The following is a 16,160-nucleotide window of genomic DNA, read 5'->3' on the forward strand; positions in this document are numbered from 1 at the left end:
CGCCCGATAAGCTTAGAACAACAAACGTTTTGATACCTGCAGCTAAGTATTTGCGTCCGTAAAGAAAACGTGTTTTCATAGTTTACATTGAACTAGCTGGTTTTAAAACGGAACGCTTTATTTATGGCAGAACCTTATGCTACTAGCGGATCATGTACTCACGTTCTCTGATGATGAAAATATCAGTCTGTTTATCCGAGTTAAAATCCCCAAACGCAGCAATAGTTCCATACTTTTCTGATCCAAAAAGATCAGCTGTCACATCTTGTCGTGCAAAGGTGACATTACTGCCTAAAACCCCTAAAATAATCGCTAATATATAAGTGAAATACAGCCACATCCTGATTCTAGCTTGATTCTTGACAACACAAACTGGAATACTGCACCTCGCTTTACGGCAGGGCGAGCTGTCAAAAATATTGGTATTGTTAAAAATACAAATAATTTATATTTTTTTTATTTTACACACATACTTTCTATTTTAGAGAAATGTACAGCCATAAATCTGGTACAAAATGACTATATGAGTTTAAAACGCTTGATCTCGAGTATGACACCGAGTATGACATCACGGCATACCCTCTTCCTGGTTTGCGACATTATCGAAAAGAGCTATTCTGAAGTAAACATGGCAGAGTTTAGCTTGGCAGATATCGGACGGAAATTGTTGGAGTTCAAAGTCAGATCTAAACGTTCAGGTTTGCCATAATACTTTGCATGTGCATTGTGTATGTGATTGTTAAATGTGCACTGGTGCGAATGGCTAAACTGTCATTTGGCTTACAAGCGTGGAGGGCGTGCACTACTGCATGTCGCCTTCTCTACCCAGCATGAGTGTGGAAAGGTCAATCTCTCAAAGTTTGCTGTATAACGGTGCTATATTAGGATCACCAATGCAGGCAACACATTACAACTTAAATGTTAATGTCCTAAGCCTAATTATACTTGTGAAAGACATGTCTTGCCACCTTTTCTTACTAGTTCATTTCATTACATTTTGCCCCATGATCATATTGTTAAACTGACTTTTTGATGTGTCATCAGCAGTAGCCTATCATTCACTAGTATCTCAAGAGCCCACACAAGTCACTCTACATTCCAGCAACGGTGGCTGTGATGAAAGCTTGATGTCAAACAACTGTTCATTTCTAATGTCTATTGCTATTGCTCACCATCATGTTGTAGCTCACACCATGAGTGGATTTTTCTAAGAGGAAGTGCATTTGGGGGCAGAACCCCTTCACATATTAGCTGTCATCTGCACTACTCAGCACATAGCTCATAATATGCAATGTCTCCATCATAGGTGCAGTCTACACTATGTCTTGAAATTAATCCGTAGTTTTCATGTTTTCTATAATCATGAATGTGATTGTGTTAAATAATCGTGTGTTGCCAACTGCATGTTTAGTAATTTTGGTGAATGGGCTTTCTGTGTAATTCCATTTATTTGCACCATGTAATTTGTCTCCCTGATATGCCATCCTAACCCTCCAAACCCTCTGTGATCTACTGTAGTCTAATTTAGCTGAAAGACCATTGGCATTAAGTACACCTTTTGAGCATGGCCAACTCGGCAAATGAGATTTCCTCCAGTCTTCGGAAACTTCGCAGACACGGTAAGTGGCCAGTGGATGGGTCTGACAGGGGCGTATAGATCTTTAAAGCTAGCCAGCTCCCCATCTCTCCTTCTTGTCCTGAAGTTGTCCCAGAGAAAGAGTCAGGTGGTGACATGCAGGGTAGAATGAGAAGATTCAGGCAGGCTCCATAAAGTTCAGAAATATTTTATACTAGAAGCATCTAGAAGTGCAAACCTCCGCCAAGGCCATGGAATCCTATGCCTGTGGAATGGTGTGGAATCCTATGCCTATAATAACTTTTTTTTTAAATCCCGGATCACCACCAAAATGTTACCACTTTTTGTCATTTCCAACAACTCAACAAACTTTCATCAAAATCCGTTCAAAGCTTTTTTTTTAGTTATCATGCTGACAGACAAACAAACCAACACGAGCGAAAACACAACCTCCTTGGTAATTATTGTATTTTACCTGCTAGTTTCTTCCTGTTGGGATACACCATGCAATTATTTAGAGTTATTGCGTCATTTCACGTGAAATCAGACACTTTGGGACCCGACCGACACAGATTTCAATCATACTAGCTGTGCCTTTTTAGTAGCAAGGTAGCACCCCAGAACTGCATTTGTGAGAATCTGACACCAATATTAAGTTAGAAACAGACTAGCAAAGGTTTACATATGTGGGTAGGACACTATACATTCAGCCTTGATTATATCTGTCAGTGTTATTCACCAAAATATGTCCGAGGTGTTGTTTGAAAGCTCTTTTCTGGCTCTAAAAATTACACACACAGCATGGAATACAACAACCTTCAGAATATGAATTATGATACATTGAAAAATTAAAAATTGAATATCAAAAAAACGTGTATTTAAAAATGGCCGGTTTCTTGTCTGAAGCATAGCCTGTAAGGTCATAAACAACACCTGAAAATGGGGTGTTAGGTTCTTTATTCATTTCAGAGATAATGGGACATAAATGTTTAAATGAGTTGTAATGAAGTAGTAATAGAGTAGCGTCAGGGACAGGACTGGCCATCTGGCATGACAGGCATTTTCCCGGTGGGCCCTGCACCCTCGTCGGTCCCTATTCCAGGTACTCAAAAACTACACAGCTTCTGCCCATTGTCAATGCACACAGTGAAAGCTAGACCTTGTTCAGCATTCAGAGATGGTAGGGTTGAAAGAATAAGCTCAGTAAATGATTTTTTAATTGTTCAAGCATCAAAGGGCATGTTGTAGCTGTATGATATGATATGATTATATGATATATGCCGAGCACTGGAGAGGTGAAACTGAACTTCCTGCATCCTCATGGACCATCTCCATCCTTGACATATTCCGACAGACATACTGTCATGTGATATTAGTATGGTATTACCATATTATTACTAGGTGATTTGTATGATGCCATATTTTTGAGCCCCATTATCTCTGAAAGGAATAAAGAGCCAAACATCTATGTTTAGACAAGGAACTGGCCGTTTAAAAAAAAAATGACATTCAATTTTTAATTTTTCAATTTATGATCATTCACATTCTGAGGGTTGTTGTATTCCATGCTGTTTGTGTAATTTGTAGAGCCAGAAAAGAGCTTTCAGATAACACCACAGACATCTTTTTGTGACTTACACTGACTGATTTAATCAAGGCTGAATGCATAGTGTCCTCCGCTCATATGTAAACCTTTGCAAGTCTGTTTCTCCCTTAATATTGGTGTCAGATTCACACAAATGCAGTTCTAGGGTACTAACTTGCTACTAAACAGGCAGAGCAAGTATGATTGAAATGACGTGTCAGTCGGGCCCCAAAGTGTCTGATTTCACGTGAAATGACCCTATTTTATTTGGCCAGTAATGCAGATGCAGTACCTTAAGATTTACAGGTACTTCATTTCACCAGCACTTTTTCCTGAACGGGGTGATTTTTTTGGGCCCTGAGACCAAACAGGGGCAAGTTGAGGGTGGTGGTCCCCATCAACTTGTGACGGCCCAAGATATAAGATATATGAAATAGTATGAAACAGTCGGGAAAATGATAACAAAAAACATCCTGGCTCTCAGCCAGTTAGGTGTCATGCCAGCCGAAGACCATGATTTTCCTGGGCTACACCCTACTGCCTCGCCCTCTCACCAGAAGGCCTTACAAGATGAGAGGACATACATACAACTACTCAGGCCCGACATTTTTCCAGTTTCTTCATCAACCTGTTGCTGGGAGAAAGGCAAGTCTGCAAGTCAGAGTATTTTTTATCTGCAGATAACCATTCAGGGCAACAAAATCATTTTTCAGACACTTTTGGTAACACTAGTTTGAGGTTGAAAAATGAGTGAAAATGAAAAACAACAATTTTTGTAGCATGGACTTTATTTTCTTCAGTGAACAGACATAAGGATAGCTTTTCTTATAGGTGTTTTCCCCAATATAATTGATTTGATTTCTTTTTAAAGAACTTGCCACATCTACACAGTCTTCCACATAAACTGTAACTTGAAGGTAACTGTAAACTGGGTGTGGAGGTGAAACAAAAGCATGATGTTGTTTTGTTATTTGAACTTGAAAATGCCTTGAACAAATTCATCATGAAAGTAAAGTTTGTTTCTAACAGCATGGAATGAATAATTAAGGCTTTTTAATTATTGCCTTCAATTAAGTATATCACCTCAATTATTTATTTAGGCCTTTTCTTTCTTTCTTTCTTTCTTTCTTTCTTTCTTTCTTTCTTTCTTTCTTTCTCTTTTTATGTCTTTCTTTCTTTATGTCTTTCTTTCTTTCTTTCTTTCTTTCTTTCTTTCTTTCTTTATGTCTTTCTTTCTTTATGTCTTTATGTCTTGCTTTATGTAGCCTGTGTGTGCATTTTTAATCACCATACAGGGTTTTCACAGTACATGGGTTGACACAGGAAAGGTCCTTAAAAGAAAACAGCAGTGTGTTCCATTTGTGTTTCAGTAAAAATGAGAAGAGTGTCTTTCGTATGCCTGCTGGACCTCCTCTGCTCACATCCAAATATCTTTTAAAATAGATGGCTTTGTACCAGCTACTTAAAAGCTGATGGAAATTATGCTAATTTGCCAGGAAATGTGAATTTTCAGTACCTGCGGTATTGACCCTGGGTCGATCCCATTAAAATGTAAATCGCTCCACAGTTAAATGTGTCTGAAATGGTGGTTCATCGTGCAGGGTTCCCATGAAATTCGCTTCTCTCCTCACTATTGAGTGAAACAGCAAATTGAGTTGTGGCGAGTTCTATTGCTCTTTGGACTCCGCGCTAGTGTCTTGAATTTGAAATAGCATGGTGGTACTGGAGCTGTGATTTGACCTATGGTTTTACAATTGCCATTGTCACACAGAGACCCTTCATCGACTCGCATTCTTTAGGGCTGCTACTTTGGTGTTTCTTTTATGCAGATTGAGCAGCAAAGAGTAAATGTTAACATGAGCGGAAATGGAAGGAGTGCCTGCAGCAGTTTTATATCAAACACAATCAATCAATACTTGTAAAAAAAGACAATATTTTTGTCGGCAGAAAAAAAATACACAGAATCAGATCAGTGATTTCAGCGTAAACAGTAAACTTGCACATGCATAAGTTATAACTATTGCAAATGAGATTCCTAAGAATCATTCAACATACAGTATGTCCTTCAAATGTAATTCTTTAAGCACACTATATTAAAGTCAAGTGAAGTGATCTATCCTGTCAGTTGTTGTTAATCTACGTTTCTTTACCCGACTGACTCATCTGCTGACTTAGATTTACTGTTGAGCATTCTGTGTGGCCCTGCTCATAAAGGCAGAAAGAAGAGAACCTGTTTCTTTTCAAAATAAATAAAATGATCTTACCATCTTTTTCTTTCTCAGGCTCCATCTATGAACCTCTTAAACTCTCCTTCCTCCATCGAGAAGATGAGCCACTCTGGGAGAAGCTTGATCGCCACTACAATTTTGGTGAGATCTATTTACACTTCCTCTATTATTTTTTACTGAAGTTACAGACCACCAATAAGAAAGCATCTGAGGAATTGATTGAAATGTGGGCACATTCTGGTCAGCAACACCTAGTTTTGCAAAGACATCATGTTCTGATCTACATTTTGACTTTCAGAAGGCATAGCAGTTTTCTAAAAGTGGGGTCAACCATGCAGTCCTAGTTCTGAATACCATGCATTTCTAATAATATAAGTAATGCATACATCTAGGTATTTATAAGATAATTGTTTTATTCTGCTCATCAGAAGCTTCTACCAGCAGATCAAATTGTAAAATATTTGATGCTTGCACGAACATTAATCAAAGAACCTTGCCAACAATATGTGACCTATTTTTGGAAGAGAAAAATGGAAACCGTGGGTGTGCACCTAACATAATCCAGATTTAGTAATGGTATGAAATGAATCTCTCTGATTAGTTAACATGTTTAATTAGATTATTCATTTGTTTCATGCATAAACACAAATAAATGAAGTGCAGTTCATGCCTCACTTCACAAATGCACTGCTCATCCGGATTTCTCAAAATCGTTGGTTGGTTGTTGCCAAAAATAAGTAATTATTGAAAAAAGAAATTGTGTTTGCATTTTTCTGAGCGTTCTTTTCAGATGTCAAAGCTTATTGGTTATGCTTGACGATATGTTGTGATCTGCACAGTTCCAATTCTCTGCACTTTGCTGCTAAACTAGATATTTCACATGCACCCTATGGTTCAGGGGTCCTACAGTAATTTACTGTCATTTCGGCAAACAGAGAGATGGTTTCAGGTATCTGCTCTTTCAGACCACCCTTTTGGCATCTCGTCTCTTATCTCAGTCGGGGACAAACATTTAATGAAATCAAGCTAATAGACACAGTCTTTTGTGCTTTTCAACCAAATGTCTTAGAATGCAAGTTTCTCTACATTGATATTGAGTGAATTGGTGCACTATTGCATGTAGCAGTGTAGTGCTTGTTTCGAATCTGTCAATGGTAATGAGCTCATTAATATTATTGACAAGCGTTAGAGTTGGAAAACAAGAGTTAGAAAACGCTTTAGAATGAACAATCTTTCTATTATACATGCACAAGATGCACTCCAGGCAATCTGAATGTAACCCCCCCCCCCCCATCTTTTTCAGATTTGAATTCAAAATTGGCTTTCTGTGCCATTCTGTTCTTCTTGTAAACACAATGGCTCCAACTTGCTGAAATATGTGTGGCGCTCTCTTGCCATTTGGCAGTGAGAGATGCAGATCTGGCGGGCTGCTGAGACAGCTGCTGGGTTTCGGGAGAGCGGTGTGTGTGTGTGTGTGTGTGTGTGTGTGTGTGTGTGTGTGTGTGTGTGTGTGTGTGTGTGTGTGTGTGTGTGTGTGTGTGTGTGTGTGTGTGTGTGTGTGTGTGTGTGTGTGTGTGTGTGTGTGTGTCCGTGTGTTTGTGTGTGCGTGCTCCATGAGAGAGAGAGAGAGAGAGAGAGAGAGAGAGAGAGAGAGAGAGAGAGAGAGAGAGAGAGAGAGAGATCCATGACTGTGTGCACTGCATGACGGAGAGAGTGATTGGGCTTGTGTGCATGTGTGTGAAAGAGTGAATATTCAAGTTTGCATGTGTGTGGTGAGTGAGAGAGGGGGACTGAGTGTGTGGGTGTGTTGCTCTGGGATATGTTAATGTTCAGCCCTGAGGAAAGAACAGAGGGTCTCTCCACCTTCCGTCCTTAATCGATACTCATCTGTTCTGTCCCACTGCTCCTGCTACTGCCTCATGCAGCCTCCAAGAGCTGACACTAGCCCTCCGCTCGCCATTCCTTCTCTGCCCCTCTCTCTCTCTCTCTCTCTCTCTCTCTCTCTCTCTCTCTCTCTCTCTCTCTCTCTCTCTCTCTCTCTTCTTCTCTTTTCTCTCTCTCATTTTCCCTGTCTTTATCTCATTCTCTCTCTATCTCTCTCTCCCTCTCTCTCTCTCTCTCTCTCTCTCTCTCTCTCTCTCTCTCTCTCTCTCTCTCTCTCTCATTTGTGATTTTCCCTCCCTCTTCTCCCCTCTACTGCCACTTTCTCTTTTACCTGTTTCATGTTCGCTCTCTTTTTCTCATTTTCCATTTCCCTATCTCGCATTCCCTTCTACCAACCTGTCTCTATCATCTTTCTCTCTTTTCCCTCTCCTCATTTTTCTAACATCCAAGTCTTATTCTACCTCTCGGTGCTTCTTTCTGCCCCATTTCGTATTATCTTTGTCCTTGTGTCGATTCTGTCCTTAGTCTTTTTTTCCACATTGCATTATTCTCAATACCTCCATTTTCTGTAGTCGTTTTCTGTAGCCATTTTTAGCTCACTATCCGCCCATCATTGTCATATTGAACCATTGTCTTTGCTGCAATCAGACCTAAAGATGAAATATGTGTTTCTTCATGGGCCCACTAGAACAGTCATTTCAATCAAATGGAGTAATAGATTTAGATCATTTAGGTAATTTAGTCACACAGGAGAGTACTCAAGCAACACCTGAGTGAACATGATGATGCTGAAAGTGGAGCACATTGTTCATTCTCGATAAAATGACTAAAATTGTGCGATGTGCTGTACCTTTTTCCTCCTTTTTATTGCTTGTCATTTTCCTGCAATCTACTTACAGCTAGTTGGGATCTTGAAACCAGGAATAGTGGATTCTTCAAAGGCAAAGAAAAGTGATTGTTTGCAACCGAATGTGTTTGAGTAATGCTCCTTATACCTCCATCTGCAGTACCAAAAGTTCTTCATACCTTGTACCCTTGGTTATCTGTTGCTGCATCCAAGTCTGTAGAGGGGGCAAAATTGGGACCCCATTACATTTATCAAAGTCAAGGAGGGTCCCAAGGCAACACTGCTTTTCAAAGTTTTATTATTTCCACACGCACCAACGTGTTTCGACTCACGCAGGAGTCTTTTTCAAGGTGTAAAGGTTTTAAAAGGAAATCACAAAGGGTCATGTGACCAAGACACAAATTGGCTGTCCAATGGGAAAGGAGAGTGTGCTAAGGGAATACCTAACAACCAATTGGTCATGCTAACACCAAAACCAAGTGACACAAACAAGCAATAATTACATTGAAGACCATAGGTGAAAAAAAAACAATGATAATTGAATACAATTTGACACAACTAGAATCAGCAAAGCTCAGTGGTGGAAGGACAAAAACACCATCAAGCTGAACAAACAGACTACATGATCTACATGAATAAGTCAATCGACAAGCAAGGACCGGCACAGGAGTTTAGTTGGTCAAGTAAAAATGCAACACTTAAGCAAAAGGGCACGCCTATATAGGAGCAGAGACACAGTTCAAACAGGTTACAGGATCCCATTACATTTATATTATGCATCTGTCAGGTGTTTTTGTCCCGGGCCCAGCCAAAGCTGTGAGCGGCCCTGCTTGCATCCCTGAGTCTTCTACATGTGAACTGATTTAACTTTTGGAGGTCATCTGAACCACTCTGAACAACACTCACTGCCTATGTACTATGTACTGTATGCAATAGGCTGACCCACTCATTCTCTAGGATGTCTCTCAGACTGCACCAGGTGAAGAGTGCTGTCTGCCTGCCAGTCTTTGTCAGTGTCATGTGTTCAAGGCCTCAGCTGAGTTTATATGAATCTGTTTCTATATAGTTTCTATCGCAGATGCCCTGTCCATTTATATTGAAATACTGTAAAACTACTTCATATGTGGAAGGGTTCAAAGACGCCAGAGCCCGCGTATGCATTCGAACGTGATTCTGATATAGCAGTGAGAAATGGTGAGAAACGAGGATCCTCAGTGCTGAGCTCTAGCTACTCGTCCTGGCTGGACAACATCACTATGACGTGCTCCTCCCTGATTTGCTATGCTGGTATCATTGGTGATGTGACTTGAGTACTGGCAAGATAAACAAACAGGCGTGTTTCACTTTAGATAGCACAGACTAATGAATCAGCTGATCAGTGTTTCTTTAAAAATAGAGTAGGTTTTTATTGACTGGACAGAAAATTTGCCTATACGTAAATAGTTTGCAAGACACAGACATGACGAAATGGTAAAATGAGTGCATGTCAACGTAGCCTGAGTGTTATGTGCTGTATGGATGGCCAGGTGGCATTCAATTTCCCCTGTGGGGATTAATAAAGTCTCTCTCCTCATCCTCCTCCTCCTCCTCCGCCCCTCTCTAACGTGTGTGTGCTTTGTGCTATGTCCGGCCCATGTCCAGTGACTCAAATGGAAAGACCCATCAACAGTACAAAGAACCCAATGCATCTTGAGGGCTTTGGTACTTTGTAGAGAACATTTTGTTAGTTATTTGACCATTTAGACATCTTCACAGTCGAACATTTTGTTTCCGTGAGTGCCCACAGCTATATAAACTTTTAAAACCTTCTAGGTCAATATTGAGAGAATTTTATATAAGATTGTGTCCTTCCATGAGCTGGGCTACTGGATATTGCTGCTGGGTTTACAGCAGCATGTCCTCAAGGGTAGTTTTGCCATTTGGTGGTTCAATAAAACAATTATTTGATGTCAGACCTCTCTGACACGGTTATGTTTTTAATTTCACGAGTTCTGTGAGTGTAGGTCGATATGAACATTAGTTTAATATTGTGCTATTTTGACACTACTTCCTTGCCGCTATGTTCTCAGCTGTTGTCTACGGGGATCAGATATATGTAGTAGCGGAAGAGTAGAGTATCATTTATTAATCCCAAGGGAAATTAAGGTGTTGAATGCATACAATAGAATACATACAGTGCCTTCAAAAAGTCTACACACCCCTCCTCAAATGTCAGGTTTTTGTGATGTAAAAAAATGACAGAAAGACAAATAAATTCACAGCTTTTTCCACCTTCAATCTAAACAGTAACAGCTGAAGAAAAACAGCACAAAATAAGAATGCTGCCACCACCATACGTCATGTTAGGTATGGTGTTATTGCGGTGATGTTTTGCGCCAAACATACCCTTTTGAATTATGACCAAAAACTTCAATTTTGGTGAGGTAAATTTTGCAAAAAATGCTTCTGTAATCTCCCAAATGCATGTGGGAAGATGTGTTATGGTCAGGTGAAACCGAGGTTGAACATTTTGGACATAATTCCAAAAGGTATTTTTGGCACAAAACATCACCGCAATAACACCATACGTAACGTAAAGTATGGTGGTGGCAGCATTGTTCTTTTGTGCTGTTTTTCTTTAGCTGTAACTGGGGCCTTCATTAGGGAGGAGGGAATTATGAACATTTCCACAGGGGCCGTGGTAGTGGCACAAAATCTTCGGGCCCCCTGATAGAAAGGTGAATATGCTAATCTTTCAGAACGACAATTTCTCCAAGCACATGTCTTAATCTACAAAAGAATGTCTTCACCAGAATAATATTGAGGTTTTGGAATGGCCCAGACAAGCCAAAGGTGCTGCAACTAAGTATTAATTTAAGGGTGTGTATATTTATGCAACCATATTAATTGAAGTTTTTTAATTTTCTATTGTTTCCATTTAAAGCTTTATGCTTGTTTCTCAATGGCATTGTACAGGTTAATAGTTTAGATTGAAGGTGGAAAAAGCTGTGAATTTATTTGTCTTTCTGTCATTTTTTTAAATCACAAAAACCTGACATTTGAGGAGGGGTGTGTAGACTTTTTGAAGGCACTGTACATAGAAAAAACACAGACATTACACACATCATTGCACATACATTAACCATACAGTTCAAAAAGCACCTGAAGTCACATTTATTCACTGAGGCCTATGGTCACATTTATTCACTGAGGCCTTTACCACTCTGCCCCCAACTCCTCTGCTACCCCCTCCTCTCTTCTCTCTCTAATCCCTAGCCCCCTCTCCTTTTGTAAAGCAACCTTGGGTTACTTGAAAGGCGCTATATAAAACTAAGTAATTATTATTATTACTTTTAAGTTTATTATACAGCACACGCTTACCACACTATACATTTAGTCATAGCACACACACACACACACACACACACACACACACACACACACACACACACACACACACACACACACACACACACACACACACACACACACACACACACACACACACACACAGCTGTGGTTGGTGATGATAAGAATAATAGTGGTTCATCACACGTGCCATAGCTGAGAAAGCGCTGCATAGATTATTAAGCTTGTGCTACACATTTCACCTCTTTGTTCATCTTGTTTATGTCATGGACTGCCAAGAGTCATGTTTTTGTCCTCACAGCACAACCTCGCACACACTTTGTTTGGGGCCCATGTTATTTAAAAGAGGAGGAAGACAGAATAACTGTTCCTTTTTTTGGTTGTTGCTTTTTCTGTTTTACTGCCAGACCTCTCATCCTCGGATTTGGCCTCTTTGGACATTTGCCGCTCTAAAGTTCACGCTGAGACTGCGGGGGTTCAGTTTTGTTTTTTGCCTCTCCAGTGTTAGAGTCTTAAATGTAAAACCATGTTAATGTTCAATGACCTTCATTGCCTTGGAAACAAACAAAAATAATAACAGTACAACTAAGCTGTGTTCGGCTGTGAATAGAGTCCATGGAAGAAAGCAAGAGAGATGGAGAGGGAGAGATAGAGAGAGAGGCAGAGACAGAAAGAAAGAAAGAAAGAAATTTTGAGAGCGACGGCGGGAGCTGTGAGCGGCTGAGATTTGTTTAAAATGAAATGGCAGTGTGCGGTATGGAGCTCGGAGGAATATTTCACAGGCTGTCTGGGCTGAAATGAGAACACGCCAAAGTGCAGCCAGTGAGGCAGAAGCAGAGGAGACAGAGGCAGGCAAGCGGAGTAGACAAGTGCGGAGCAGGGAGGATGGATGAGCGAGGAGGAGAGCAACGAGCGAGAGAGAGAGAGACTTTCATTTTCTCTGTGTTTTAATAAATGTCATTCTCATCCTTGTTATGGGTTGAGAGTGTTAAACTCCGGTGTATATCTCACTTATTAAGAGTTTCATTGTGAGACTCGCCCTGCTTATTTTGTATCGACTATTCACTTTCAATGTGGCACCTTCTCGACACAAAGTGACACTGATTGCAGCACCTCACATAAAGCGAACAGTAGGTGACGGGTACTGTTTTTCCCCTTAAAATGCCGCACTGTGTGTGTGTGCGTGTGTGTGTCTGTGTGTGTGAGGTATCTTCTGTAGAGTTAGGGCTGTGAGTCAGCCTTTTCAGACTCTCATCTTCTCCAGCACATTTACAGTAAGATCATGTCGTTTGAGATTAAATGCCATGCAACATAACCCATCCTTATGTCTGGCTGTTTGTTTTTGTCTAGCTTTATTATACTTCAGTAAGTACCATAATTAAGAACAGAACAAGCCTGCTTCTCTTGACTGCTCAGAGAAGGGTGAGATGAGATGCTGATGCATCTGAACTTTATGTGGTGATTCAGTCTCTACTGCACAGACTACTGTTTTTCCCAATTCACACAGGATAATATGTTGTTCATTACCCAAAAAATGCCCGAGGGCTCCTCAAGGCTGGGAAGACGGCGTCTGCATCTTCCCTGAGTCATGCGTACGCATGACCGCATACATTACGCATGCAGGTCAGACCCCCTTTTGCATGATGGATGTTGTTGTTGACAGAGATCGGTCTGGCAGGGTTCCAGTAGACAGGGGAGTTCTCAGACTCTGAGATCAATGGGTCCTGTACCTGTCACATCGCCTCTGTGTACTACTGGACTAATGACTTGTATACTGAGCGTATAGTCATTGTACTGGACATGGGTACGAGCGATCATGCCAATAATTCTGGTGATGAATGCTTAGCGTTTGTTTTTCACTGTTTCTTCCAAATCATGGAGGTCTTCTAATGGAGTTGGCCAGAAGGGAGGTAGTGTGGCGCCCTGCACTAAGTGTCCCTGATACCATATGTGGACTGGTATCCAAGGGGACCCAAGTTCAAACCCTTTCTTGGTCCTATTTCAGCCCTTCCCCATCTCTCTGCCAGATATTTGCCAGTCCCACTCTTCTTTTTCTGATTGAAATGGGAGCATATTCATCCCCAAAGAAATTATATATAAATAATTACAACATATTTAAGAAATAGAGTTTGAAATTGAAGAGATTGATTCCACCATATTCTTGAAGAGATTGAGCACCCTGTTCTTGGTCATGCCAGATAAGCACGTACTTTATGCCCATCTCCTACATGGCAGTCAGGTTTCTTTCTCATGTGGAGATATGTCTAGTCTCTGGAGCCTTACTCTCATCTTGGACACACACACACACACACACACACACACTCACACACACACACACACACACACAGACACACACACACACACACACACACACACACACACACACACACACACACACACACACACACACACACACACACACACACACACACACACACACAAAAGGCTCACACCTTCAGCTTATAGGGGATAAGATGTCATCCAGATCTGCCCGATGGGTTCAAGATATTAAACTGTGGGGAGAAAGTTATGAGTTGCGGCAAAGAAGTCTTCCCTCCTCTTGCCTTTCTTCTCTCTGTTGGCTTGTTGTGAGAGCCTTCCCAATCTATATTGCTTTAAATCATGCATTGTATCTTTACTTTTTCATCGCCCCTCTGCCCAGGCTCGCATTCAGTCAGTGTCCGTTTGCTTTGACAGTACTTTTTCCATCTGCCTTAATCTCCCTCCGTGTTCTCCTGGTGCCTTCACTTTTTTAGATTCATCCTTCCTACTTTTTATCAGTCTTTTCTTCTTTCTTTGGTTTCTTACTTTTTTCTTGTTATGTGTTTCCAACCTTTCCCATTGTCGGCTTCTTTCTTTTTGCCTTGTGTTGTTTAATTTTCTTCTCTTTTATCTCACATTCTCTCTGTCTGACTCTCTCTCTCTCTCTCTCTCTCTCTCTCTCTCTCTCTCTCTCTCTCTCTCTCTCTCTCTCTCTCTCTCTGGCTCTGGCTCTGGCTCTCTCTCTCTCTCTCTCTCTCTCTCTCTCTCTCTCTCTCTCTCTCTCTCTCTCTGGCTCTCTCTGTCTATCTTGCTATCTGACTGCCATTCCTCTGTTTCCCTGCACATTACACACACACACACACACACACACACACACACACACACACACACACACACACACACACACACACACACACACACACACACACACACACACACAGACTCTTGATGAAATTGGCTGCCGTGCTACTGGCAGCAGACAGTGAGTATGTGGCTCTTGTTGATTCAGAGCTTACATTATACTGATGGATGGATGGTGGCAGCCTGTGTGTGCGACTTTGGAGGATTTGCATTGAGAGTGCAGCAGGCGGCTACACTGAAACTCCCTAACTTCCCTCCCGAATATAATAAACAGCATGCATAATGCAGATCTGCACTTTTTTAAAATGTAGTAATTCCATTTCAGAATAGTAACTTGCCGCAAACCTAATAACTGCGCCCTACCACAAATACATCATCTAATTTTCCCCGTGCAAGTGCAAGAGGGTAGCCTACTTACAGTACAGTGCTTGCCGGTAATTATGTTGTAGGAACATAATCTTTATTCATCGCATCAATTTCAATAAAGCTGAAAAAGGCAGCGAATTTTCTAACCCAATATTGGTGTTCGTTCACAGCTGTTGAACATCAAGTGGCATTTTGTCCAAATATGTTGAGTCTTTAAAGCTGTTGATTTAGTAAAGGTTTTGTTCTCCTTATCCAGTAGAGTTGCAGAGGAGTTAGAAAAAAGGCCGCCTACTCCTATCCTTGGCTTTCTAGGGTTTGACAAAACTGTTCCCGTCATTGAATCAATAGAGGAGTTTTTTCCCAGTAGAATCTAGTAGATCACTGAGAATAGTTTCTTGTTGGAATTTTAACTGGACATAGTTCAGCATCTCTACATGTTATAACCTTGATCGTCTTGTAAATATACTGTGTATTGTCCCAATCATATATAGAACAGGTAACCAAAATGATATCATAACTCCAATCTTATGTTCGGAAAAAAAAATCACAACAACAATGTGAAACTAAACAACTTTAGTTTACCGTTCGAGTGGAGGAACTCAGTCATGCAGACCCCCACTCATGCTAACAGAATGTGTTTGTGCATACATTTATTTGTACATAAATGCCCAAGCACGCTCTATTATGAGATGCGGTTAGTAATAAATATGCTCTTAATCTTGCAGCCAGGTCTCTCGCTGTAGGCTGTGTGCACATTGTGATGCATAACAACGACCACCGCACCAGCCTGTAGTCGGGGGAAAAAATCATGAAGTTATTACTTTTGTGGATGTAAAATTCAACTCCACATCATGCAAAGCCCGTCCACACTCCAACCTCATCTTTGCACTATACTGTGATTCTGTTTTCATTTTTTTTCCTGCCTATTTTTTCTTCTTCTCCTGCTTCAAAAGAATTCTCCCTTATCTGTTATCGCACAAATGCACAGCCCCTCTGCCTTCCCTCAGCCAGCCGCTGTGACAAGACTTCAGATGAGATACACCCGCTTTTATTTCCCCACCCTCCTCTCTTCGTTTTGTTCTGTTTCTCGTTTTTTTTTTTCCCTCCTCCTCCCTCATCCCTCTCTCCGCTGGGAGGGAGGTTTGTAAAAGGCCGCCGGCACTGGCTTTAGTTCAGGCAGTGGTGTTGAGGCAGGTGGTGATA

At 40.9% G+C, this 16,160-nt stretch overlaps 2 protein-coding genes across 4 annotated transcripts in view; one reads left to right on the forward strand and one right to left on the reverse strand.

The window, feature by feature from the left end:
• The window catches only part of itfg1 (integrin alpha FG-GAP repeat containing 1), a 252,316-nt gene extending 251,949 nt beyond the window's left edge, over window positions 1-367 (reverse strand). The window contains exon 1 of the mRNA XM_063188433.1: window positions 163-367. Within this exon, the coding sequence (XP_063044503.1) occupies window positions 163-340 (178 nt within the window). The 5' untranslated portion in view covers window positions 341-367. The remainder of the gene's footprint in view (window positions 1-162) is intronic.
• Window positions 368-609: 242 nt separating this feature from the next.
• The window catches only part of phkb (phosphorylase kinase, beta), a 124,377-nt gene continuing 108,826 nt past the window's right edge, over window positions 610-16,160 (forward strand). For 2 of the 3 annotated variants that reach the window (XM_063188444.1, XM_063188443.1), the window contains exons 1-2: window positions 612-698; window positions 5,444-5,530. In XM_063188444.1, coding sequence (XP_063044514.1) covers window positions 629-698; window positions 5,444-5,530 — 157 coding nt within the window. In that variant the 5' untranslated portion in view covers window positions 612-628. Of the gene's footprint in view, window positions 699-1,518; window positions 1,620-5,443; window positions 5,531-16,160 lie in introns of all 3 variants that reach the window. The other variant, XM_063188445.1, reaches the window with a different exon arrangement.

Source organism: Engraulis encrasicolus, chromosome 22, assembly GCF_034702125.1.
Source record: "Engraulis encrasicolus isolate BLACKSEA-1 chromosome 22, IST_EnEncr_1.0, whole genome shotgun sequence".
Lineage (NCBI taxonomy): Eukaryota > Metazoa > Chordata > Actinopteri > Clupeiformes > Engraulidae > Engraulis > Engraulis encrasicolus.